The sequence below is a fragment of the Fusarium proliferatum genome (genome assembly GCF_900067095.1).
Source record: "Fusarium proliferatum ET1 genome assembly, contig: FPRO_scaffold017, whole genome shotgun sequence".
Lineage (NCBI taxonomy): Eukaryota > Fungi > Ascomycota > Sordariomycetes > Hypocreales > Nectriaceae > Fusarium > Fusarium proliferatum.
This window is the reverse complement of record NW_022194806.1, coordinates 105579-130644: the sequence shown is the minus strand read 5'-3', so window position 1 is coordinate 130644 and position 25066 is coordinate 105579. Positions and strand designations below refer to the sequence as shown.

The 25066-nt window shown below is 45.4% G+C and overlaps 7 protein-coding genes across 7 annotated transcripts; 4 read left to right on the top strand and 3 right to left on the bottom strand.

Moving 5' to 3' along the window:
• Positions 1 to 469: 469 nt before the first annotated feature.
• FPRO_15861 (uncharacterized protein) lies at positions 470 to 2479 on the bottom strand (the record flags this gene model as incomplete). Its single annotated transcript, XM_031224776.1, has 2 exons — positions 470 to 1463; positions 1515 to 2479. The coding sequence occupies 2 exons, from the start codon at positions 2477 to 2479 to the stop codon at positions 470 to 472; spliced, it is 1959 nt and encodes a 652-aa protein (XP_031090002.1).
• A 2496-nt stretch (positions 2480 to 4975) lies between these two features.
• On the top strand, positions 4976 to 6947 carry FPRO_15860 (uncharacterized protein; the record flags this gene model as incomplete). Its single annotated transcript, XM_031224775.1, has 2 exons — positions 4976 to 5045; positions 5101 to 6947. 2 exons carry the CDS (start codon positions 4976 to 4978, stop codon positions 6945 to 6947), a joined length of 1917 nt encoding a protein of 638 aa, XP_031090001.1.
• Positions 6948 to 7031: 84 nt separating this feature from the next.
• Positions 7032 to 8471, bottom strand: FPRO_15859 (uncharacterized protein; the record flags this gene model as incomplete). Its single annotated transcript, XM_031224774.1, has 1 exon — positions 7032 to 8471. The coding sequence occupies one exon, from the start codon at positions 8469 to 8471 to the stop codon at positions 7032 to 7034; it is 1440 nt and encodes a 479-aa protein (XP_031090000.1).
• Positions 8472 to 12772: 4301 nt separating this feature from the next.
• Positions 12773 to 13808, top strand: FPRO_15858 (uncharacterized protein; the record flags this gene model as incomplete). The annotated part of the gene is made up of 2 exons (XM_031224773.1): positions 12773 to 12823; positions 12873 to 13808. 2 exons carry the CDS (start codon positions 12773 to 12775, stop codon positions 13806 to 13808), a joined length of 987 nt encoding a protein of 328 aa, XP_031089999.1.
• A 562-nt stretch (positions 13809 to 14370) lies between these two features.
• On the bottom strand, positions 14371 to 16418 carry FPRO_15857 (putative peroxisomal amine oxidase (copper-containing); the record flags this gene model as incomplete). The annotated part of the gene is made up of 2 exons (XM_031224772.1): positions 14371 to 16283; positions 16346 to 16418. The coding sequence occupies 2 exons, from the start codon at positions 16416 to 16418 to the stop codon at positions 14371 to 14373; spliced, it is 1986 nt and encodes a 661-aa protein (XP_031089998.1).
• A 1312-nt stretch (positions 16419 to 17730) lies between these two features.
• FPRO_15856 (putative ornithine decarboxylase) lies at positions 17731 to 19109 on the top strand (the record flags this gene model as incomplete). The annotated part of the gene is made up of 2 exons (XM_031224771.1): positions 17731 to 17992; positions 18040 to 19109. 2 exons carry the CDS (start codon positions 17731 to 17733, stop codon positions 19107 to 19109), a joined length of 1332 nt encoding a protein of 443 aa, XP_031089997.1.
• Positions 19110 to 22812: 3703 nt separating this feature from the next.
• FPRO_15855 (L-amino-acid oxidase) lies at positions 22813 to 24651 on the top strand (the record flags this gene model as incomplete). The annotated part of the gene is made up of 4 exons (XM_031224770.1): positions 22813 to 22819; positions 22883 to 23807; positions 24035 to 24470; positions 24523 to 24651. The coding sequence occupies 4 exons, from the start codon at positions 22813 to 22815 to the stop codon at positions 24649 to 24651; spliced, it is 1497 nt and encodes a 498-aa protein (XP_031089996.1).
• Positions 24652 to 25066: the final 415 nt, after the last annotated feature.

The window sequence follows — 25066 nt, the reverse complement described above, 5'->3', positions numbered from 1 at the left end:
ACAACTGTACCTAGGAGCGACGATGCTGACTCTCAAGATGATAAAATTTACCTTTACTGAGAAGTTGACTGGGTATCCTTGTTTTGATGGCTGTTCTACAGATACTAGTTTCTTTAAATGCAGTCAAATATTATTGTTATAATCTTAAACGGTCACTAAAATAGGCGTTCCAGACAAGCTCTTACACTGGAGTTTTTCGGGTTACGGCAGAAATCCAACGAAATTGATCAACCATGATCGGCGATCCCGAGCGTATCAAAGACAATATAAAGGCTTAGTCTTTTCAGTGAAAAGAAAAGCCGCCAACCCGTTAATATTTGCATCCTACAGCCAATTCTCAATGCTGCGTGTGAGGCGCGTGATGTGAGCCATCAGCTGTGGGGTCTATCAACTCAAAATAACACTCTTATCAAAGTCAATCCGGGCAGTATACAAGTTGCCCAACACAACTAATATTTTTCAAATTCTTTTAAGCTAAGATAATCTCTTTCCAGATAGGCTCCGGCTTGAATGAATTATTAATGCATTCTTGATAGATATGTCCCACACCACGTCGCTCTGCAAGCCCGTCACTATACTCAAGCAGCATTACATTATAGCAATAGCCATCCATGTCCACATGTTCCGAAAGTACAATCACATCAACTACGTCTGATGAAAAGAACACTGTGAAATCTTCAAACCCATCAAGAAATAATACACCACAATCAGTGCCAGACTCACACTGGACATGGCACTGTCCAGTGAAAACATTGAGGTTTATGAGTTTCAAGCGTAGTGATAGTGTCCAAAACTGCAAGAGAGGGTATGGTGGTAGAAGCGAAGGGAGGGGAGGTATTTCGGTGGGTGTTGTGTGTGTTGTGGGGAAACCCGAGAGAACTAAGGTATCAAATCTTGGTCTCTGTCGGCAGCCGATATAAGGCGCATCATCGGCAGACGTCTGGCCGTTTGCAGTAGGATCCCGAATCAGGCTTATAACTCCTGACGGAGTTCGCTTATACCAAACAATCCACGTGCATATTGAAAACCATTCGTCTTTAGTTGGTGTTTCGATACTGATGTGCCCCTGCCAGCCGCACCAAGAATAACTCGGAAAACCAGGGCGGCGATGAAGGCAGGATCCTCGACCTTGGAATAGAATAAATGCATCCAGAACTTGAGTAGGAAGTCCTTCGATAAACCGATAATTCATCTTGGCTGAGAAACGGCGTATAATACCTGCCATAGCCCTTAACGCGTCGTTCGGATTTGTGAGAGCTCGAGTCGTATAGTTCTCTATTACATTGGCATAATCATATACTGGATCTTCCATATGAATTGCGTTATATGTTTGCCCAGTCTTTGGTCTTTGCTGTTCGGACTGGTCAATGACGGCTTCTGAACACGTCATGTTTCTGCATCGAAAGAACACTTTATTGTCTAGAAAGTACAGAGCCCGCCGACTCAGAATCTGTTCTTGGAATCTATAGTATGATGTAATTCGAGTACTGGGGAATGAGCATAAGGGCACCTACGTCCATCCTCTTGAGCTGTATGATGATGCTTCAAGCAAGGTAGACAGATCCATATATAAACCAAGACTTATTCCGGGCTTAACCTCAACAGTTTGCTTTAAAGCCGGCCGACTTCGTGCTCGAACTCCTGGAAGGCCTGCATCGGCGTCGTTCCCAGAAGCAGCAATAATAGTCAACAGGGAACGTTCGTAGATCAGGTCCATAACATTGATACCTCTCTCAAGGTCTTCCATATCGTTCTGGATCAAGCATAAGGCGTCTATCCATAGATACTGTACCCCCAGTTTCCTGGTCAGTTCTATGGCGTCGCGGACAGTCCTGGGAAGTCCATTTAAGCCTTTTATAGAGCCAGGAATCAAAAGACGGTTCAAATTCACTTGAGTCAGCCTAATGTTTCGAACGGCACCCCAAATATAGCTTAAAGCTAGATAGGGAACGACATTTTGGACTTCGACTAAACAGTTTTGTTGGACATCGAGCAGGCGCAGGACATGTAGCCCTGGAAATGCCGAGCTAAAAGTGGCATATTCCAAGGAACACTCGCCTCCATGTGTTTTTGTACATTCAGAAAGCCACTGAAAGACTCTCCACACATCTATTTCTGTATCAAGGAGGGAACAAAGGTAGTACATGTCTTGATCAGACGGAATAGTTGATATTGTGTGAGGGGAAGTTTTTGCAGCAAAAGAAATAAAAGGGCGAAAGATATCGCTGACAATATAAGCCGGGCGCCTGCCCGGTCCATAACCTATCCAGCTCAATGTCGCATCTGAACTAGGTAGGTCGTCCCTGAAAGAGTTTATCCGGCGTTCCTGGAGGTAAGCACTCTGTATCAGTTGGCACAGAGGACAAGGGCTGGTAAAGATGCGGGGCCAAGGTCCTAGTTTGAAACGTTCGTGTTTCCGGGAATTGATCTCCTGGAGGCTTAGTGGCACCTTGCTGCAATATTCGCAGAGTAGACTCATGGTGACTAACTGGCGTTTATTTTGAAGATTTGCTTTTAGAAGTGTTTGGATAAAGAGGGGTAGAAAGAGGGGCAGAGACGTCCAACTGGTCGGTCAGCTCGAGCCAGAGGGATCGCCGCTAATTTAAGTAATCTTGGTTGGCCTCATTTCTGTTGGCTGTATTGTATTTGCTTAAATTGGAATAGCGTTCCATTTTCAAAATAGGCTACTAGGCATTCCCAATAACGCGTTACTGTCAATCCCTCCCTCTGGAGTCAAATTTCTTAAATCCCCTTAAGGGGTTCTATAAAACTTCAACCACTTTTTGAATTAATTCTAGTCCCAGCCATTATCATATTAAAGCTACACCGATTTGGGCGGTGGGGACCGCAGACCATTCATGATGCCTGTCTGTATCCAAGATCTCAGCATCTAGATCTGATGTGATCTGATCACTATCTCTGGTGGCTCTATCCGGCTCCGCACGGCCGATAACCCCGATAAGACCTCACGATAAGACCTCACAGGTATGATAGCGACAAATCGTGATTGCTGTTACCGATGCTAACGTTTTATTCCTGATTCTTAATTGTTAGCTTTGTCAAAAGAATTGTCCAAGTGATGGGCCTTGTCTTGCAACTTTCTCTTTCGCCTCCCAAAGCTGTTATTATTTTTAGCTTCTTCCCCCTACACTCGTCGCATACAACTACTCAACAAGCAGACACATCCTACGCTGCCTACTAACACCATTGCTCTCAGCTCTTGGCAGTACGCACATCCTGAACCTGGCATACGATATGTACTGACGGAAGCAGAAAACCACGTTCAAGGTCAGAGAACCGTGGATGGTCTCACCGCTGGATGGTGCGCCATGCCGTCCGCCGAAAACCCTCCCCAATCGAACAAGGACAAAACCGCGGATGACTACCGGGCCGAAGCAGATGAGATTCTTAATCGCCTGAGGGATGTGCTCAAAGAACGACCTGAAGCCGACGTCCCAAGCCAATGCGTTTCTGCCATCACGTGGTGGAAGGAGATCATCTCGATGCGTTTGAGGTCCAACTACAGAATGGATCGGTTTCATCGGGAACCTAGCATCGGCCCCAATCTACGTGTGATGCTGCTTTTTGAAATTGGACCCGGTCAAGAGTATTGTTCTTGGCGAGGCAATTTCTTTATTTATCCTATAGACTTTTACACCACCCTATGCTCATGCCCTTCGCCTCACCTCTTTTCTTCTTTTCTCTGCTTTCTGTTTTTAAAAACCCAAGGTCATTGTCACTTTAGGTACTAATTATAACAACTTTTTTCCCAAGTTACTTTTTCAGCCAACAAGATCATAATCATCGGCAAAACATAGTATATCTTTATGAAACTAAATTCATAATGAGATCTCGTACGTTGCATCAATATTTCGTTTTCTATCCTTTAACCAGCGCCTTGTGAAAGTTATGCTACTGCCGACATACCCTTGGCAAGCTGACTATCTTATGGTGAGGTAACACTTGTCACTAACCATGATGGACTGGCAAACCTGATAAGGACTTATCTATTAATCGGCTAAAGGAATATGCAGAGTACAATCTGCAGGTTTCTAAGATGGACACAATATAAGAAATTTAGCGTCTTGTCCCACCCTACACCAGTGGTGAGATTCCATGCCACCTGATGCTTATTCAATAGCCTAATACCCACCTGCAGCAAACCGTCATTTGGATAGCATGTGTCGAGATTCTAGCTTTGGGAAAATGTATCTTTTAAAGGTTCTTGAGTATGTAGGTCATAATGCCGAGACAAGGGCCCCAGAGAGTTTTTGTAGCCATCCTCAACGGCAGGTCTTGATGAAAACCAAAGAGGGGGGAGACAGTGCATGTATGGAACGCGTGAATTACAATGGCCAATCGAAGTATGTCGTAATGGCTATCAAGAACGGCGCCGGTGTCAACAGTGACCCTGTATGCCTTGGTAAAACCTCCTATTGTCTAGTTAGGTTGAACCAACCAACGCCGACCACGTATATTTGTCTGCTTGTTATCATTATGACTACTGAAGATAATTGATGTAAGACGTCCTCCAGTGAACGGTTCATTCTTAAGCGCCAGCAGCAAGCCAAAAGCCAAAAAGCAAAAATGGCTTGGGCTAGAGGCTCTAGCGCCGGGGGCGGATCGGGATCGCTCATTCCTGGCGAGATCGAGCCAATCTTATTGGAGCCTTGTGACACCTTATACGAAGTGGTTGTGAGGGATTTCCAATTTCGTCTAGCAAAAATGCAAGTATGCCCGAATTTACTATTGATATAGCATGAATCCACAAAAGATTCGCCAACAGGCACATTTGTATCCATATTATGCATGCAACGTGATAAGTGGGTATCACAAAGGTGTCGATGGAGATCACATCCGAGATCAGATTACCGCCTAGTTGTCTTTGCACCGTCAAGAAATGCCGTTACATCTTGCTTCTACTTCAATACACGGTAACCAATTCACATTCTGCGAAGTAGTTTTATCTTCCAAAATGGATCCAGCGGGGCTCGCGGTTGGTATCACATCCTTGGCATTCGATCTATTCGATAATTCCGTCAAACGTAAGTTTTGAGTTTGTTGCTATCGTTATGCTTCCGGCCACTGACAGGTATGAAGTCTTCAAGTTCTTTTCTGCTATAGTTGATATGCCTAAGGAATATGAACAATATCGCTTACAGCTAATGATTGAATACAACCGCCTGCTGGCCTGGGGCGACGCGATTGGTTTGATCGATGTACCCCAAGCTTCGCACGTGGCCACTAATCTGGGGACGAATGCAATAGAGCTCTGCGGTATTATCTCACGTATAGGGTGGCTTCTCGGAGAATTTCGGGATATGAATGCCCGTTGGGAAAGTGAGTTGACACAGACTCAAGAATACAGCCAAGTGGTTGGAGATAAGGATGAGTCGAGTATGGATATAGTCAAGCAGGTTTCGAGCTTGGCCACTGCTTACGAGAAGAATAAGAGCACACGTCAACAAGCAAAAGGAGTTACTCATATCAGGAAGTGGATGTCACAGAAGGTCGAGAACGCAAAAGAAATCGTCACAAATCCTCTCCGCGTCCGTTGGGTGATGATGGATAAAGCCGCTTTCAAAGGATTACTCGAAGATCTACACTTTCTCACCAATCGAATGCATGAGCTCACTGTTGATCATCGGCAAAGCCGCATACAGGAAATAACAGCCAAGACTTATCGCGAGATGGTAGTAGCAAGAAACAGCATCAACGAGTTGAAAACTTTGCTGGAGGCAGTTACTGAGTTACTGAATATCAAGAAGAGGAACACCGAGTGGGAACAACGCAATGATAACACCGAGATGCTTCGAGATATCTTGCGTTTAAAAGAAATCAACAGTATTTCCAACCAGCTTGTTACCAGGGCCCACAGTGGAGGATACTTGGATATCGAGCGGGAGATTAAAGACCTGATTGATGTACAGCGATACGATAATTTGACTGCGAGTCAAATTCTGACGTATTCGAAGGATGAGGATATGAAAGAGGCTACAGTACCGTTGAGGCCGCGAGGGGTTCTGCAACAAAATGGAACAGCCGTGCAGATTTGGATAGAGTGGAAGATGTTTGACAACCAAGATGAGACAATTCGCCTGGAATCTAAGTTAAGAACCATGACTCTTGCACAGATGCTGCATATGGACAAGCCGCGCCACCTCTACTCACCACTCTGTGTTGGATACGTTGACGAAAGTGAGACTAACCATCGCATTGGTTGGATATTCAAGATGGCCCACGGGACCAGTGCAAACACGACACTACGGTCCCTTCACAGTATGTTGGGCCAGTGCCAATACAAACCGGTCCTTACTCAGCGAATCTCCCTTGCCTGGAAACTCGCGTCTTCACTCTCGTACATGCACACAACAAACTGGTTACACAAGGGTATCCATAGTGGTAACGTCAGCTTCTCCTTTGAAGAAGAACAGTTCGACGCTGAATCTCCTATCTTATCGGGATTTGAATATTCGCGTCCACAAAGCAACAAAACAACAACACGCAGCCTCGAACCTAAGTGGGACATCTACCGCTGGCCGCAAATCCAGAATGAGGTGCCAAAAACCACGAACTCTCGAAAGACATATGATATATATAGCCTAGGTCTCGTCTTGCTCGAAATTGCTCATTGGAAGCCCTTAAACGAGATGATTGGCTTGAAGAAATGGCCCATCCCCTCCGCTCAAGACGTCAAAGTACGTGGCTGGCTCTTAGGAGAGGATCTTCGGCCACCGTTCAAGAAATCAAATCCCCTATTGGAGCTGCGGGATATTGTTGGGGACAGGTATTGGAATGCGACGCGCCGCTGTCTGGTAGCTCATGGAGAATTGGGTTTGGGAGTGGAGGAAAGCTTTGACAAGTCTAAGGGCTTAGAATATGACCTCCAGCTCCAGAACAATTTTACTGATCTGGTAGTTGAGGAACTTAAGAGTATTATGATCTGATGGCTTTGAACACAGAGATTTGTGGTTCGTTAGGAAGATATTGTCGTATTTATAGAGAAGCGACACGGAATCTGCATATAAATTTTAAGCGTCGTCTATCTGGTGGTTTTCTAGTATATAAATTATTTCCTCCAGCTTTCTTCTCTCTGCAAAGTCTATTGCAACGTTTCCATCGAGGTCTTCAGCATCAGGATCGGCCCCGGCATCAAGTAGCATCTTGACTATATTGCTGTTGTCTTGTCCCGCTGCTCCATGAAGTGCAGTGTGATCATTCTCATCTCTAGCGTTGACGTCGGCTCCTTTCTGTAATAGAAGCTTGACCACGTCCTCGGACCCATTTCGGGCAGCACATTGCAATGCCGTTTGACCAGTCGGATTCGGAGTGTCGACATCTACACCATGTTCCAGAAGCAAGCCCACAATATTCACGGAACCGTTCTCCGCTGCGTAATGGATTGCATTCAAGGTGTTCGGGTCGGCTCCTTTCTTAAGTGCGTGTCTAACCTCGTCCTCAGAACGCGCTTTGCAAGCTTCCACTAACTTATCGTCTTCAGTAAGGACCGAGTCTGCGGTGCACGTGCAATGAACAGGCTTGTCCGAAACCAGAAGTTTCGATAATTCTGAAGAGATATTCCCAGCTTTAGGACGCTTGGCTCGGTCTGGATCAAGCATTCTTTGACAGAGCGACAAAATATCGTTCTGCCAGCCTGTCAAATGAAGGCTCTCCATCATCCACTTGTGGACTTCATCAATATGCTTAGCGTATGATGATCCCTCCTCCTCAGACGATGACTTCAAGATCACCTGGAGCTTTTTCATGCTTGCAGGCTGAGCTTGGGATAAAAGCATTTCAAGAAAGACAGCTCCTAGAGAGAAGATGTCTGCAGATCGGCCACGCGTACTCCCATTCTCGACCTCCGGAGCACAGTATTCCTTCGTTCTTGGAGGGCGTCGGTTTTGATAAGTGGTTGGTATAGTCTTCCCTAACCCCATTAGAGAAAGACCAAAGTCAGCAAGAAGGACCTTGTTGCCTTTTAGCAAAATGTTTGAAGGCTTGATATCTCGGTGACGAATACCAGAGCCGTGTATGTGGCATATCACATTAATAAGGCAGCCAAACCACTGGAGACTCAGTTGGCTCCCAGGTCTGAGAAAGTCATCCAGATTGGCGTCAGCACGCTCCATCACGACAGAAAATATGATCCGATCAGCCTTTTCCTCCACGAAATACGTGTGAACCAGCTCGACGACATGGTGATGTTTGGCAAAATGGAGGATTTTTGCTTCTTGGGCTAATTTGCGTTTTTTCGCAAGTTGTGAAGGCCCAACCTCGGCTTGGTGATCAATAATTGTTTTTCGAACGCATCTGAGGCCATTGAAACGACCGAGGGTTCCTTTGACCTTTTCGACGTTTGTATCAATTAGTGGTGAATTCCCATCCGGGGTGAATGGGATCTCGGAGTCTTTACTGTAAGCCCGGGGCCAGAAAGAGTCATTGTCACTTTCGTGACTGGAGTTATGCATTTGCTAGGATCTTGAAGTACTGCTTCCAGATCTGCCAGCTGCGGCAAGGATTAGGCCAGGATCGGCTTAATTATGTTCCGAGTGATTTCTCTAAATCCAGTTAGTATATTTAGATTAAATCACGCAACTAAGACTTTGTATTGGCATTATCGTCAGTAATAGGTTAGTATTAAGCATGTCGGGAAATCTATGGCCGAGATCAGCCTGACCGTGCTTATCTCAGCTCGATTCATCTTATCGGATGGGAGCCACCAATTGGCCTTAGACATCATTCCATCTTAGCTAAGGGAATATCATTCGATCGCTGAGATACCCTGAATCGATCCGAAAGCCTGCTTCTTCTAAAACAACCGTCGAGCTACAAAGATAAATGCCCCAGACGCCTCGCCAAGTCGCATTCATTTGTGGCAGAAGTGCGATCAGATCAAGTAATTCAGGACATTGAGAGATGGAACAACCAGAGGAAGAGGGGAAACATAACGGGACTTGGCTGAACCCACTTTACGAAAATCGCTTGTGCAGTGGGGTCTCAATTGGCCGCACGAGGCACACGCGCTAACACGTGACTGCTCCCCGACTGTGGCGGCTCCAGTGGCTTCTTGGCTGACCGGGTAAACTACGGTCTCGATAAGCAGCTTATCTTAGCGGGACCGCCCCATCTTAAGATCACCTTGCTGTTGCTGCTACAGGTTAAGATCCTTTGAAACCTCTTTCTGAAGGTCACCTCAGTGTGCAATTAACTCTTCATCACTTACACATAAGCTTCATAAGTTTTTACAAGAATTGGTAGACTTTGATGAGTTTTACAAAATTTAGCTAAGGCATGCGTTTATAATATAATCACGTACCTAAACTTATGCCTTTTGATAAAAGCAATAATGCAAAAAAAAACCACTACGACACAGAGGCTGAATGTCAGGGGCCCCCGGAGAGACACATTCATGACATCTCCTTTGAAAGCGGACAGACCAGGTTTCGACTTTCAATGTAATCTGGGATGTTTCCTGGTCTCCCGAGCTCACAACCTCTGCCCTTCCCACTCAAGTAATGTCTCGATGATATTCTGAGTAGCTGAATCGCTGCATTAACAGCTCCCTGTTTTTTTCTTCTTCTTTCTCTTTCTCAACTATATGCTGCCATCTGATGGTATTCGTGAACAGAACTGTAGGATGTAGCCCTTTGAATAAGTCGTGTCTCCTGCAGCTTACAGGGCATCTTGGCCTTTGTGTTTAAGTAATATAGATTCACCACTACCGTGTGACTGATGTTGGCTGAATACTGGTGCTAAGATGATAGGTCTCGGTGTGATATCTTACAAGAGGCAGAATACTCCCACAAAAGCTCGGCTAGCTCAAGGGACTCTCACAAACACCCTTCATACCACAAATTTCATGCAGGCCTTCCTCTATCGCGAGGCAAGCACCATATTCGTGACCTATTGTCACTGCCTGTTATCTTGAGTGCATGTAGGTCCGCCTTTGTCCAAACTGGGGAGACCTCCGAAATTGCCCCCTGCTCATTACTGTAGGTAAAGTAAGAGGCAATATACCTCTCCTCTTGTGAAAGGCTTGAATCTATATTCTTTTGTGTTTGACTTGGCTTGAGAAGCTTGGGGACTAAATTTCAGTAGCGACTATCCGATGCAGAAGGCAAAGTAGAAGGAATGCCTATCAATATCAGGCTAAGCGAACTGAATAATGGCCAGACCATAAGACCCTGTTGGATCTGAATGGGCTGTCACCTTGCAGGTCATACATATAGTCCTTAAGATCCTCTGGTCACCACCTGCCCAAGTCCGAGGCGGCAGACAAGAAGTACTCAAGAATAGGTGGTGCTCAAAGCCATTCTACGTCAGAAATATAGTACAAGAGACTCGGTGTACTCTAGCTACACTTCTTTTCGAGCTCTATACTTTGTAGCGTTTAATGGTCATCCCAGAAACAGGAGTTGCGATAATGGAACCTCAACAGCGATATCTGCGGAAAGCAATTTGCAAAGCACTTGAAAGCGCAGATCTTCCTTTTTAGAAGATTGCTAAGTCGACGTTATAACCATATTGCCATATCTTCGTGAATCAAGACTTACACGGAGTAAAAAGACTTGTCGCTTAATAGTACGACAGCATAAGCTATGACGTTGGATTGGGAACATTGGCCAACCCCATATCATGTGTTGGACCAGAAAGCAAATTTTAAGTATACTTTGATCTGTTATTTACCAAAAACATAACTATATATCCATCTAAGGGCTAATTTAACCTGCTGAGAGGGCATATTAGGGATGCCTCATAACTGTAAGATGAGTATTAGGTGGTGGCTATGACGGCAAACATCAGGAAGCCTGGGGAAGCTTCCTGCCCAAATGTCCTGTAGAGGAAGCTCTAGCTTATTTTGTGTTCTTCAAGACAGGCATAAATTCTGTTTATACCGTTCATGTAATATAAACCATGGCATGTTACAATGCTAAAATCGGTTTCATTAGCAGGGTCTTGGGTCGTGAGACGGGACGGTAGACCTGCGCCTTAGCCCTGTTAAATCAACGTCGGTCACTCAGTCACGGCGAGTGACTTTACCAGCGCCGTCGAAGCTATTATTGTTCAGGGAAGAACCCAAACGTAAGATTAGTGCACTGGAGCTGAACTTTGTCAACCACAAAAACTAGACTTGGGCCAAGAGGAAGACAGGAGTCAGGAGACTCAACAAATCACTTTATGATATGCTGACCGATTTTACAATATAGGCTGTGTCATTGTGTGTCATTGCATTGAAATTATTGGTTGGCTAGATGCATGGCGTCAAAAACAGACAATGGAAGTTAAGCCTCCATCCCGCCGATGTTTTGTTCGGTGAGGGACATGTCGCGATCTTTTGAAACTTGTAGCGCCATGTATGTGTATGCGTTCCTTGGATGCCAGGACTTTCCGAGATTCGGCGATAGGCAGGTAAGATATGCATGACTATAATATTCACAGAAGATCAAATGTCACGTTGCAGTGTTTTTAGGCGCGTACGTCTGCAGCCCATCGGGTATGAATTCGGACGACAAACCATGCAACGTGCAAGGTAAATTGCACAATTGCGCAGCCGACTCATTGGGGGAGAAATTAAACGACCCCAAACGCACCAAAATTCGCTGGCGTTCCACCCATCGAGGGCTCGTTTTTTATTTCTCCCCCTAGGCTGGTAAAGCCCTCTGAGCCGTGTATGCAGCTCTGGGTCGTGTGTGCCGTTCTGAGCCGTGTGTGCAGCTTGTGTGCAGCTCTGAGCCGTGCGTGCAGCTCTGGGCCGTGTATGCAGCTCTGGGCCGTGTGTGCAGCTCTGGGCCGTGTGTGCAGCTTGTGTGCAGCCCCAAGTCGCACCGTCAATCATATTGGGGATGATATGTACCGACAAAGATAATTAGGCATCTAAAACACTCTACATGTGAAGATCTAATTTCTCAACATTGTCCTATGATATGGCACCGTATATACGACTTGGCAATCAGTCTCATACCCATCTTTCTAAACTGAACAACCTCTTCCAAGACAATGCGCATGAACTTTTGAGAATTGCTGCAGTCTTTTTGCTTACCCCATAATTCTCCTATGTGTAATAGCTCTAGACACGGCCATTTGCCTCACAAGCGGCTAAATGTTTTCATGTTGTCATGCCATCCTTGTACATAATTTGTATTTTACCAACGCTATTACACTTACATCTTTTATTCACTCATGTGACCAGATAATAGTAGTATCATGACTATTTTCAGATCAGGCCTTTGCAATGTTTTTTCAGAGATGATGTTTTTTAATTTAAAAGCTCACATCATCTAATCCTAGTCCAAACGCTCAAGGAGAAGCGAAAGCAAAAATACACCTTTGTTATCAATACAGCATCATCGTCACAGCTTCCAATATGACGACTCAATTGTCTTTTCTTGGTGCAAGTTTCCGATCCAGTCCAAATTTCGTCTTGAGTACAATAGCAATTGGTCTGTTCACAGACCTCTTTCTATATGGCCTCATCGTACCCATCCTGCCATTTATGCTTAAAGATCGGTTCCATCTACACGACACCCAGATTCAGCCCTACACATCGAAACTTTTGGCAACATATTCAGCATCAACCGTGATGTTTTCACTCCCCGCCGGATACCTAGCTGATAGACTCGGTTGTCGTCGCCTTATGTATCTCGCTGGCTTACTACTACTACTAGTGGCTACTACTCTATTTGCATTTAGCCGGTCAATTCTGGTTCTGATAGTAGCAAGGGTACTGCAGGGCATGTCTGCCGCAATAGTCTGGTCAGTTGGGTTTGCCATGGTCCTCGAATCCGTTGGTAAGGAGAAGTTTGGACAGGCTCTTGGAGCTGTAAGTATATCCCAAACGATAGCATCTCGGCGCACAACTAATTCTGTAGGTTTATTCTTTTAGTACAATTGCTGAACTCACAGCACCTATCCTTGGAGGCATTCTCTACGACGCCGTCGGTATCTCAGCGGTATTCGCGATCGCCATGGGTATTACGAGTGTTGATCTTATCATGAGACTACTCGTTATTGAGCATGATGTCGCGAAAGACAATATGGGTTCGAATGAGAGTTATCTGAGTGGCGAAGAATCAGAGAGCGCAAGTCACGCAACAGAAAATGAGCCTTTGCTTCCAAGAGACGTCGAGACAAAGTACAAGGTTTGTGGCGATACCAATTCTTGGCTTCGTGCTATGCCTGTTTTGTACTGCTTCCGCAATGCGAGTTTTCTGATGTCTATGATGACATCGTTTACACAGGCGATGATCATAAGCATGTTTGATGCCACTATACCTACTGAAGCTGACACTTTATTACGCTTCTCATCCCTCCAAGTCGGACTCTTGTTTATCGCACTTGTCGCCCCCTGCACGCTTTTTGGATGGTTTTGTGGGCGGCTGGTGGACAAACACGGTACGAAATACATCTCAACTATTGGGTATGGCTTTTTGGCACCATGTCTTGCCCTTTTGGGTCTGCCCTCTCAGGACGTTATCGACAGAAACATCAAAGCAATAGTATATTGCATTGTTCTGGCCCTAGATGGAGTCGGACTGGCAATAATAAATCTGCCTGGTTTCGTCGAAGCCAGTGACGTTATGAAGAAGTACGAGGCAGCTAATCCTGCTCTCTTTGGCGATCACGGTTGTTATGCTCAACTTTACGGCTTCAACTCGTTCTTTTTCTTTTCGGGCCTGACAGCCGGGCCCTTGGTCAGTGGCTTTCTTAAAGACCATTTGGGATATGGGGGAATGGGCATGGGATTCGGAATTGCATCAGCAGCTGTAGCGGTACTGTCGTACATGTTTATGGGTGAGGATCTATAGTAGATAGACATAAGGAATATAGGCAATGGAGTTTTACGTTTATTCTTACTGTTGCTTTTGCCATCGTTTCACCGATTTCATAGACAAAAGTCCTCAGGTGGAATGGCTGATGGCGGACCGCACGGCACAAAGCGTACAGGCTCCTTCTTGCTGCCCATAATAGTTAAGTGGCTGGTAGAGAGAGTGCTTTCCATGCTTCACAATAATTGCGAATTTAACAGGCGGTAGCGCGATAACCGTTCCGAATAATGTATTAAGTGGCTTGAATCTTAGACGCATAGCTGAGACAAATACGCGTTGTCAGTAGCCCATGATGCAGCATCACTCCGCCCAGAGATCTTGAATGTACACGAAAGAAGATCTTATGCTTACGCGTGATCACACATGAAAATCCCTCACTGAGTTGGCTGGTGGGTGGCTCTGGGCACATGTGGCGGATTGGAAAAGTACAGATCATACCACGTTTGCCAAACTAAGACAAAGTATACCAGAATACAAAATGCTGCCAGGTAGGGTGGTCTCAGTTGAGACAATCAGAAAGAGAACGAGCCCAAATTCTAAATTAATTCGATGACTGGGGAACCCACAAAGCTGGGTTGCTTGAGAAGAAGTGGTTCGCTCGTAGCACGACGCTGACATCCTCTGCCGGCATGATGGGGAAATCTTCAGGGCGAGGAAAATGCGTGACACCGAATTGGATATAGCAGACGATATCTGTTCCTTCTATGCAGCCCTTGTCATCAACCCAGTCAGTAACGCCATTATTATGAGGGTTCATTCCTTTTCCGCCTGACTGGGGCACGAATCTACCAGCAGGAAAAAATTCGCCATCTCTGTAAGGGACGACCCAAAGGCTGTGACGGGCAAATGCTGCACGTTCTGCAATAATGCTTCCTGGCCTCGCCAATAGTGCAGGACATTGGTTGTTCACGATTTTGTAGGACACGGGCATGCCCGAGGTTGGATTAATGTTGTTAGGGTTGATGATATCCCATGTGCGACTTGACGCATGGCAGTAGTCCACTCCCTGGGCTTCTTTGAGAATGGTAGTTTGACTATGAAATGCGTTTCCAAGTGGGTCAGCTTGAGTCGTTGGAGACACGGTGCCAGCTACAGCATCGCACTGAGACACGGAGTTGTTGGGCCCATCGATGGCTGGATCCACTCTGAGAGAGAAGATGTGCTGATGGTTGTGTGCAACCACGGAATCTGAGACTTTGGTTCCGTATCTTGGCATTGCCTGTTTCGAGTTGGAAGTATTGAGGATCCCCGTAAGTTTCACCTTGAATTCGTAGGTACCATCCAGGGTGAAGTTATGGTACAAGGCATATTCGTAGTTGCCTACTGTGACAATTTGGGAAACGACGAGCTTGCGATCGCGACACAAAACCGTGCTTTGGTCTCTAGGCTCCGAATGTTTGAACAAGATACCGTTGTCTTCTTCATGGATGCAGATTGCATTCTTGATGGTGGACGTGCTCCCTTCAGATGTCGGTAAAACTCCATCCAGGTATCTGATGGATCCTTTGCAGTCACATCCTAGCTTTAACGAGTTTGTTGAAAAGCCTAGGCCATATTCACCAATATCAAAGGCATGTCTGCGATTCAAGGGGAATCCGGGATGTGCATACGGTACCACCATTTCTGCTAAGCTGATGCGATAGAAGACTGTGCGTTCCTTGTGCTCCGTCTGGTCTTGTATGCGGATATCGGACAAGACTATGCCCTCTCGGTAATTGAACCCGATATGCATGGAGATCCCTGCCCACAAAATTCGATTCCCTGTCAGTTGAAATGAGACACCTTCTGGCTGGGAAATCTCAATCGGTTTTAGTCGATTGACTCTGCTCATGTTGGGCAAAAGTTCTTTCCGATAGTTGTGACAGATCGGCGGGACCTTTCCCCTCTCACCACCTTCACAATCAAACGTGTCGATGGAGAGGATTTCTCGAGTTTGAGTATCTACAACGATGTAGAAATCGAGAGGATGCGCGTATTGGTTACCAGCAGGCGGCGGCCTCCAGTAGACAAGGCCTTGCTGGAGGTGGCGATCACGACCCCAACGAGGGTCGTGTCCAATCGACCATGCATCGATGCAAACGGTGCTCATGTCGGTGATACCAAGGTCATTACACGCCTTGGTGAACGTTTCATCGGAGCGAGCAATGTCTTCGATGAAAGAACAGTCCTCAGGAGTCAACATGGGCACGACGTCCGGTATATGCTCCCAGCTCACAACCCCGCCTATATTGTGAGCGAGGCTTACTACACACTGAATGACTGATGATGTGTCCTTCATAACAAGAATAGCGTATGCCTGTCTCGGAGGCACCCTATTTTTGTTTGCGCAAAACTCAAGATATTCGCTTTTCAGAGGCTCTTTGAGTGTGATGCAGTTGAACTTGAACTTTTTTGGACCTGCATGCTCTCTGATCAATCTGGCTGCTAATTCGACTTCTTCAGTAGTAAGGGGATCTAATTGCAAGATTTCTTCAGTTACAGGGAAGTTCAAGCCTGATGAGGATTGCTAAACTAACCTAGAGGATGAAGAAAGCACGAGCTCGAATAAGTCTCCCTGTAGGATGATGATTTCCGGACAGGGGTGGCCATTTTTATTTTTCCTAGAACCTTTGCAAGTGTCTGCATCATGATGACGGTGGAAAAGAATGTTAATAAGGTGATTATTCTTGGTATATATATGAGGAAAGAGCTATAGAGCTGTATGGGTAGACTGATACCTAAAGAAGGTTGTCTACGAGGAAGTTAATATCTTTTTAAACGGTAAGCTTCTCATAGGTCAAATTATAGCGTTGTAGAAGTGGCTAGGTCTCATGAGACTGGTTTTGCACTGGGCTGGGTATCGAGAAAAAAGTCTGTCGTGAATCCTCCTATTCCCTATCAATCAAGCATGGGTATTCCTCTGCTCACCAGAAGATCAGTCATAGTAAATTTCGATGGACATATCATTTGCAATATGTCATAATTCTCTGATCGCAGCATATTGGCAAAGTACCCGATTCGTAAAGCCAACAGAGGTGTCTTGCTAGGCACCCATCTCGTGCAAGGCAGTGTCTCAGCTTTGGGAGAACTTTGCGTGTTGGACCTGTTTGTAAAACAAAAACACCATACTATTGGATTAACAATCTCTCCCAATAGGAATACTTATCCTGACCATAACATGGAGGTTCCGGCTGCCGAGACTTGTCGCAACCACAAACCATGTCGATGGGAACAAAGAGTCATCGACTCATGGACTTGGCTTCATGACCTCTGCCGTGTCTCTAAATTCTTGCACATTTATTCAAAAAACAAAGAAGCCTGCGTGTCTCATACAAACATATGCAGAAGGCCACGGGATCCCGCTTTTTGCGGGGTTGCTCCGTGATGAACCTGAGCAACAAGATATCAAAGCCTGTTCGAGCACACCTAGAACGTAATAATTCAGGCATTACTGGGCGCCAACTCTAAGATCTTCATCGACCGCATGTTTTAGGTCAAAGTGAAGTATCCCATGCCAACATATCAACCTATGCAAGGTCCTTTTGTGGCAGGTGACCTTTTTACCCTCCATGATCCCAAGACCCGGACCGAAGAGGCTGCTACGACGACCGATTACTGGACGCCGTATCCTTAGATCAGAGCTCTTACGTCACGCGCACTCGGACTGTGTGTACTTATCTTAATATTAGTTATCAATGACGACGAGAAAGACACGGTAGAAGCATTCGCTATGTCATATGCAAGGTTGGTCAGAAACATCCCACCATTACCTGACACTGAGCGGATCTAACACGCTAGGCCCTTGACTGAGATCTGAGATCACAAACTCCAGAAACACAAGGATCCGGGAGCCTTCTATTAATACCGGACTGGCAGTCGAATACTTGCGAAGAGCATTCAATTTCGGAAATAAGTTCCAAAAATGACCTCGATTCAGATTGGCGGCCCTCAGGGCCAGCATATTGGATCCATTGAGTCTTCTATGACAGATAGAATGGCCGAGTACACCATGCCAACAGCAGAGCATCTCATACGACAGGCCTTGCGCGAGCGAGTCGACAGCCTCGATGCAAAAGTTGTTTCGCACAACCAAGAAGATGCATTCTTTGTGGCAGATCTTGGGGAAATCTTCAGACAACACCTTATCTGGAAACAACTCTTACCATGCGTCAAGCCATTCTATGGTAAGTGGCTGAGAAATGAAGCTACAGACAAAAGATAATGACTGTAGAAGCTGTGAAGTGTAATCCGCATCCAGCAGTTCTGGAGCTCTTGTACAATCTCGGGACGGGATTCGATTGTGCCTCGAGAAATGAAATAGAGCAGATCCTTAAGCTAGGTGCCGACCCGGAGCGAATCATTTACGCTCACCCTTGTAAGGCATTGTCTTATATCCACTATGCGAAAGCGGTTGGCGTTGAAAGAATGACATTCGACAATGCAGATGAGTTGTACAAGATCAAGGATGTGTTTCCTTCTGCCTGCCTCCTGCTTCGTATCTCAACAGATGATTCTACTAGTCACTCTCCTCTGAGTAAGAAGTTCGGAGCCGACAGTGCTACAGTCGGCTCACTTCTGGCTATTGCTCAAGAACTCGACCTAAATATCATTGGTGTGAGCTTCCACGTTGGATCAGGAGCTTCTGACCCCACGACATTTGTCAACGCGGTCCGAGATGCAAATCGAGTATTTAGTCAAGCGTCAGCCTTTGGGTTCAACTTGAGCGTACTCGATGTTGGAGGTGGTTTCTGCAAAGAAAGCTTCGAGAACATGGCTTGGCACCTTCGTCACGAATTAGACATTTATTTTCCGTCCTCAAGGGGAATCGAAATTATAGCAGAGCCTGGAAGATACTATGTTGCCTCTGCATTTACACTTGCCACCAGTGTTATTGCTCGTCGCATCACCCATGGTGCAACTTATCAACAAAATGGTCATATGATATATATTCAGGATGGAACCTACGGTAATTTCTCTGGCGTTCTTATCGATCACGACCTACCTATTGCCAGAATTCTCCGATCCAACGGCAAAATTCTCTACGGTACACGAGACGCCAACCCTTTGAAGTCGAATGATGGTGTTCTTTATTCGATCTGGGGAGCAACATGTGATGGAGCTGATTGTGTGGTCAAGACTACTCGCTTCAAGGCGACGATCAAAATCGGAGACTGGCTCTACTTCAATAACATGGGCGCCTACACCTCAAGCTCTGTCACTCATTTCAATGGGTTTCCAATGTCTAATGATGTTGTATGGGTCTGCAGCGAAGCTTCTCTTCCTCAACATGTAAAAGGATAGCTCAGCGAGCCCAGCAAGGTTATGTAGTAAATGAATCACAAGTTAAATAAGGTCAAATTCTAAAGCGAGAAATATGTTGGCATTAAACTACTATGTGAAGACCTGGAAACAGAATGGGAAGGCGACATGATGTCTACAGGCTTTGCCTTAGGCTTAACGAACGGCCATGTTGAAGACAATATCCAGTAATGATGACCAGGTATAAAGGGCCAGTTATCTCATACACCGCGCCACCAGGGGTATGAACTACCGAAAGCACAGATCTTTCGCCCTGAATAAAAAGGGCGATTGGGCTGATCTACAACGATGAGATCTCTGTAGCTATGTCAGGACGGAACGGCTCGATTCAGATCGGTCCGGAGCCAGTTCCTGGTGCTGCAGTTGAGACATGCCACACAACGCCTCTAGGTTGAGAAAGCCCTCAGCCCACAGAGTGCAATAACTTTACAATTTTAGTTGTGAAGAATTATCACATAGTGAATGAAAAGTGAGATATCTATTTTTGAAGTTCAAGTCTAGAGGTACTTGGCTTAACCGCGTTTGATCTTATCCCACTTGTCTCTTGCATTTCACCTTACGTGTCGGTAGCTGCAGTTTCTTCCTAGTAATAGGCTAGCGTGCGCCATGATTATAAAAGCTGTCATGCCGTAAATTAGTGTCCCATCAATCAGCATCTCCTGAATCAGCAAACCGGCTCTTAGCTCTGATTTCCTTCCCATAGCGGAAAAATATATATGGAAAGGGCATCATAGCGAGAGTGAGAAAGCCTAAGAGCGAAGAAGCCCAATTGTTTCCGAATTTCTCATACATTTGATTTCCAAAGAGAGGGAATGCAGCTAAACGTTCAAGTGTCAGTATTCATTCGGATATTACAACAATACACTCCCGGCAGACGATTACTCATTTCGCTATAACAAGATTCATCTGGACCATCTAGTGTTGTCCTTGAGATGCAAAATGATATTTATTTGCCATGAAGAGGCCAAACATCACACAACAGAATGGAGGGGGGGCTAAGATCGACTGACTTGAAAGAAGACGTACTGGAAAATATATAACGCATAAATGAGTTAGCAGCGAGGGCGCTGGCAGCGTATTGCGGATATGCATGGACCTGTGTATGACGTGTAATTAGCACCCTGGTTACTTCCGGTACTATCGCCATGGGGACAGTTCTTTGAGAATCTTTTAATGCTTGAGAGAAAATAGCCTGGCGAGAACTGCTGGAACCTGTATAATAAACCACTTACTAGGTATGTAAAAATGCCAGTGAAGACAAGAAGAACCCTTTTAGTGTCGCAAGGTCAGTCAGAAACATATTTATCTGAGCGTGGTTGAAATGCAAAAACTCACCCGGATCCAAAGACTGCTGACCCAGTGATAGGTACAATCCAATGCACCCAAGGATAGCAGGACCAAGCAAATATGAAAAGGCCCATCGGTACCAGGAGAGAACCTAATATGGCAAAAGGTAGAAAAACTTCAGGTTCCAAACTGCCTTCAGTATCCGTGTCCTCGTCCCTTCGATTGGTATATTTGTGTCGGAACAGGTACCAAATGGGTTCGACGGTAACAGCAAGATATATGCCGATGAGAATGCCACAAAACGTCAATCCTACCTGCCAAGAACTAAAACCATACACCTTGGTGAATATGAGAGGAAAAGAGCCCAAGAAGAGATAGAACATGCCAAGAAGAATAGAGGAGAAGATACATAGAACAAGACACATCGGTTCAAATAAAAGGAGTTCAAAAGGGCGGATAACACAGGACTTGATGACACCAACAATTGAATTTTCAACGCCAACCTTTGGGGCAATCCATCGGTTGTCACCCGTTTCCTTTCGGAGCCTTTTGGCTTTCTGCTTGATTAAGATGGCATCTATCAACGCTGGATTAGTCGACTGTCTCCCTAGGGCGTTTTCAGCTGCAAAATAACGTACGACAAGTTTCCGGGATAAGTAGAATGATTGCTAGCAAAAGGAGGGATGCCCAGATCAGTAACACGTAATACGTCCAGACCCAATCAGCGGCGTAATTCACAAAACCACCAATTAAAGGTCCAATACATAAGCCAGTAAAGAGTACGAGTGTGAAGAAAAGCATTGGTTCTTGAAGTTCATCCTTTCGAAACATGTCTCCGGCCGTGCCTCCGAACACAGAAAGGAACGCACTGCCTGACCAACCATTCAGGAACCGGCCAACAAGTACAGTGATGACGTTCTTTCCTATTGCCTCAGGCACAATGCAGATGATGTACATCGACCAGGAAATTAAGTAGATGGGTCGTCGGCCATAAAACTCACTAAAGGGACCAAAAAACAAACTGCCGATCGCAATACCCAAGACAAATAATGAAAGTCCCAAGGTTGAAATGATACGTGAGTTACCAAAATCGGCTTCCATTTGGGTATATGTTGATGGGTAAATAGAGCTCGCGGATGTCCTGTGCCATGCTATTAGCATATAGTTTCCTCTTATCTCAAATTGAGAATGCTTCGTCATACAAAAACTTGGTACTTACACGCAGAGACTAGCAAAAGATATGACAAACACAATAACCCACTTCCGCCACTTGCCAAAGCTGCGTGGACACAATGGATCCTGGTCGCCGTTCTCCCACCCAACCTCAAAATAATTTCTCTGCAAGGTGCTCAGTTGTGAGTTTTGCTCGTGCTCTTCGTTACGGTTGCAATTGCATGTATCATGATGCTGGGTACCAGGCAGGGTGTTGCCTATTTGTGACTGGGATCTTGGCATACACTCTTTTGACTCATCGAGAGTCGGTGGAAGAGTTTGCTTTTCAGCATTTTCTATTGTTGAATCCATGGAAATTCTTTTTGTATGGCCTTTTACTGTATGTGAGGACGACTTGGGGTATGATCAGATCGTGCTTTATCAGAAACTGTACAATGTTAAGTCTGCTGCAGGGTGATTGAGGTGGGGGAATAGGTATTCAGACTACCCAGGGGAGCTGAAGCACACTGGTATTCTACATCAGGGCTTGGGGGGTGCGCAGGGTACAAGCCGGTTCGGACGGCAAAAAGGTAGGTTGGGTCAGCCAGCAAATGATGACATCCATGCTTGCAGAGGAATTAAGACATACGAGCTATCATGACTCATTACTGACACAATGTGGCTACATACCCTGCGTGTTATTTAATGAAGGGGTTGTCGTATGCAGATAGGCATACAGTGTCCTGGGACTCACACAATCTTGGTGCTTGTAGCTTCTCATGTGATTGTTTAAGAGTAGTCACTGCATACTCATGACGTGGCATCAAGCCGTGTTTTGCCGAGCCGTGTCTTAGATGATCAATACCACAAGCATTACAGTGTTTTACAACACTGTCTCCGCTGGTGAGGATGCATGGCAGCCTTATTTTGGGGCGAGGTGCAATAGGTCATTTTCGCAACGACAAGACTGATAGGTAACTGATTGGGCTCTATCAAACTTGCTTCATACCGACGCCCATCCACACCTTTTTTATAGATTCCCATTCGAAGTCCATCTGTCATCTCGGCAGAAGTACCTTTTGCAATATGATGTATTTCAATAAGTAGCTCGCTAGGCCAACTTTCCACCTTCTCCATCAAGTATATTTCGCAGACTCGGTGAAAAAATACGCTGTCACCCACTGAATATCCAAGCCTCGAATGCTATCCGCTGATTCACGTTCCCATCTATATCCACCTATCAAGCATGCCATGTAGGTACAACTATAGTGCATTGATTTGAAATGAGGAAATTCCTAGCTCATCCTGTTTCCTAGCTTATAATGTCGGAATCGTTGGTGCTGGAATCGCTGGATTATATACCGCGCTTCTCTTACAACGTGAAGGACATTCGGTCCATATTTTCGAGGCTACCAATCGTATCGGTGGCCGTGTGTACACTCACTACTTCACGGAAGCCGAGAATCAATACTACGAAGCTGGTGCTATGCGTATCCCTGACATCGAGTCTCATGGAGTGGTATTCTCGCTGATCGAATACTTGAACGGTCACAAGGATGTCCCAGCAAGAATGGAAATCCGCTTAATGGATTATGTTTACCGCCATGAGAATAATGGCATGTACTTCAACTCTTCGACAGTTCAAGCCGAGATAATGAGTCTCACGCCTCTCACTGCTGGCTGGGTAAGTGTACCGGAAAGCTACAAAACCAAAAATGTTGGAGAATTACTTGATGAAGTATTTTGCGGGCTATCGCACGGCGAGAATGATAGTTTTGATCATGCACTTTCTCGAATTGTAAGAGAGTATGATCACTGCACTTTTCGACACTTCCTTATCTCTGTCAAACACTGGCCTCCATCGGTTATTGATTTCGTTGAAGCAACGGTCTTTCAACCTAATGAGTTCTCTCTCAGTGTCCCCGAGATCTACATGAGATTACAGGAGTTCAAAACAGGCAAATGGAAGACAATCAATCAAGGAATGAGTCGACTGCCAGAAGCAATGGCTTGGCTAGTTGGGTACCGAAACATCACGATCGGGGCCCAGGTGACGCAGGTGATCACACACAGCGACAAACGCATACGGATCAAGGCTGTAGGTCATGATGGCATTATTGATGCAGAGTTTGACCGTCTGGTCCTTGCTATACCTCCAGCTGCTTTGCAGAGGATAGCAAACCGCCCTATATGGAGCCTGGAAAAGGAAACGGCAATACGCTCACTCCAACTAGAGCCATTGTATAAGATGGGTTTGCGTTTCAAAACCAGATTCTGGGAAGATGTTTCTTGTGGAGGCAACTTAGGAGGGCAAACCAACACTGACCTGCCTATTAGATGGCTTGTTTTCCCATCTCACGGGATAGGAGAAAATGAACCAGGGGTTTTACTTGTATACGGTTGGTTAGTGACGAGATCCCAGAGGCGAAGGATGTTCTGACGACAGAGACTAACAGTTACTGCTCTAGGATGACAGACGCAGCTAACTGGTTTCCACTCGATCCAGTACAGCGTCGCGCGCTGGCATTAGAATGTATTGCAAAGGTTTTTCAAGGCAAACGTGACCGGACCGGTGCAGAGATTAATGTCCATGAGCTTTTAATCGAGTCTTCAGACACAATATGGTCTGAACAAACAGCGACAGGAGTCACTATGTTCCGGCCAGGTCAGCTTACAAGACACTTTGCTCAAGCCAGCCGACCCGAAGGGAATATCTTTTTTGCTGGTGAACACCTCTCCTACCATCACACTTGGATAGCTGGCGCCATCCATTCGGGAATTCAAGCAGCAAGGGATCTACTTGATATAAACGTGCAGCCTTTGGATCCGGGACTCTTAGATAAGAATCAGAAGGGGATAGATTTAAAGGATATCGCGAAAGCTAAGTTCAAACTTAACCCTAATGTAAGCACTTCACTTCACTAGCAGTGCTTATAGTTAGGCTAACTTTGAGTAGGCCTTGTTGAATCTCAGCTTCAGGAAAAACACTTCAGAGTGCAATTGTCCAGAAGGGTCTGTAGAATTTATTGCATCAAAGGGACATCAATCAGCTCTCGGGCCCATAGTAACAAACTTAGAGGCATAAACCGGTTGAAGAATTTCTTTCTACTTTAATTAAGTCGAGGACAGAGAATGCAAGTTAAATATTTATAAGAATAAATTGACCATTTTTAATAAGATTATAATCCATCTAGCGAGTTTTGAGGCTGATGTCAAACGGCCAAGTTGACTCTAGAGCATATTATATAGGACATAAATGTTATTAACTATAAATTGGGGTAGTAACTATACTGAGTGAGATACTTCCTGAAGCAGTCACGTTATTACTGCAACTAAGGCAACTATATGTAATTTCTGTCAAGTCTCGTGATCCTACCAGATCGATTGGGCATTTTTCTATGGACAGACGGATTGACCAAATTATGACGCTAAGCTGAATCAGTATTGAAGCAGGCAGCAGTTGTATCGCTCAGTCATCAAATTAGCAAGCTCGTGGCTCT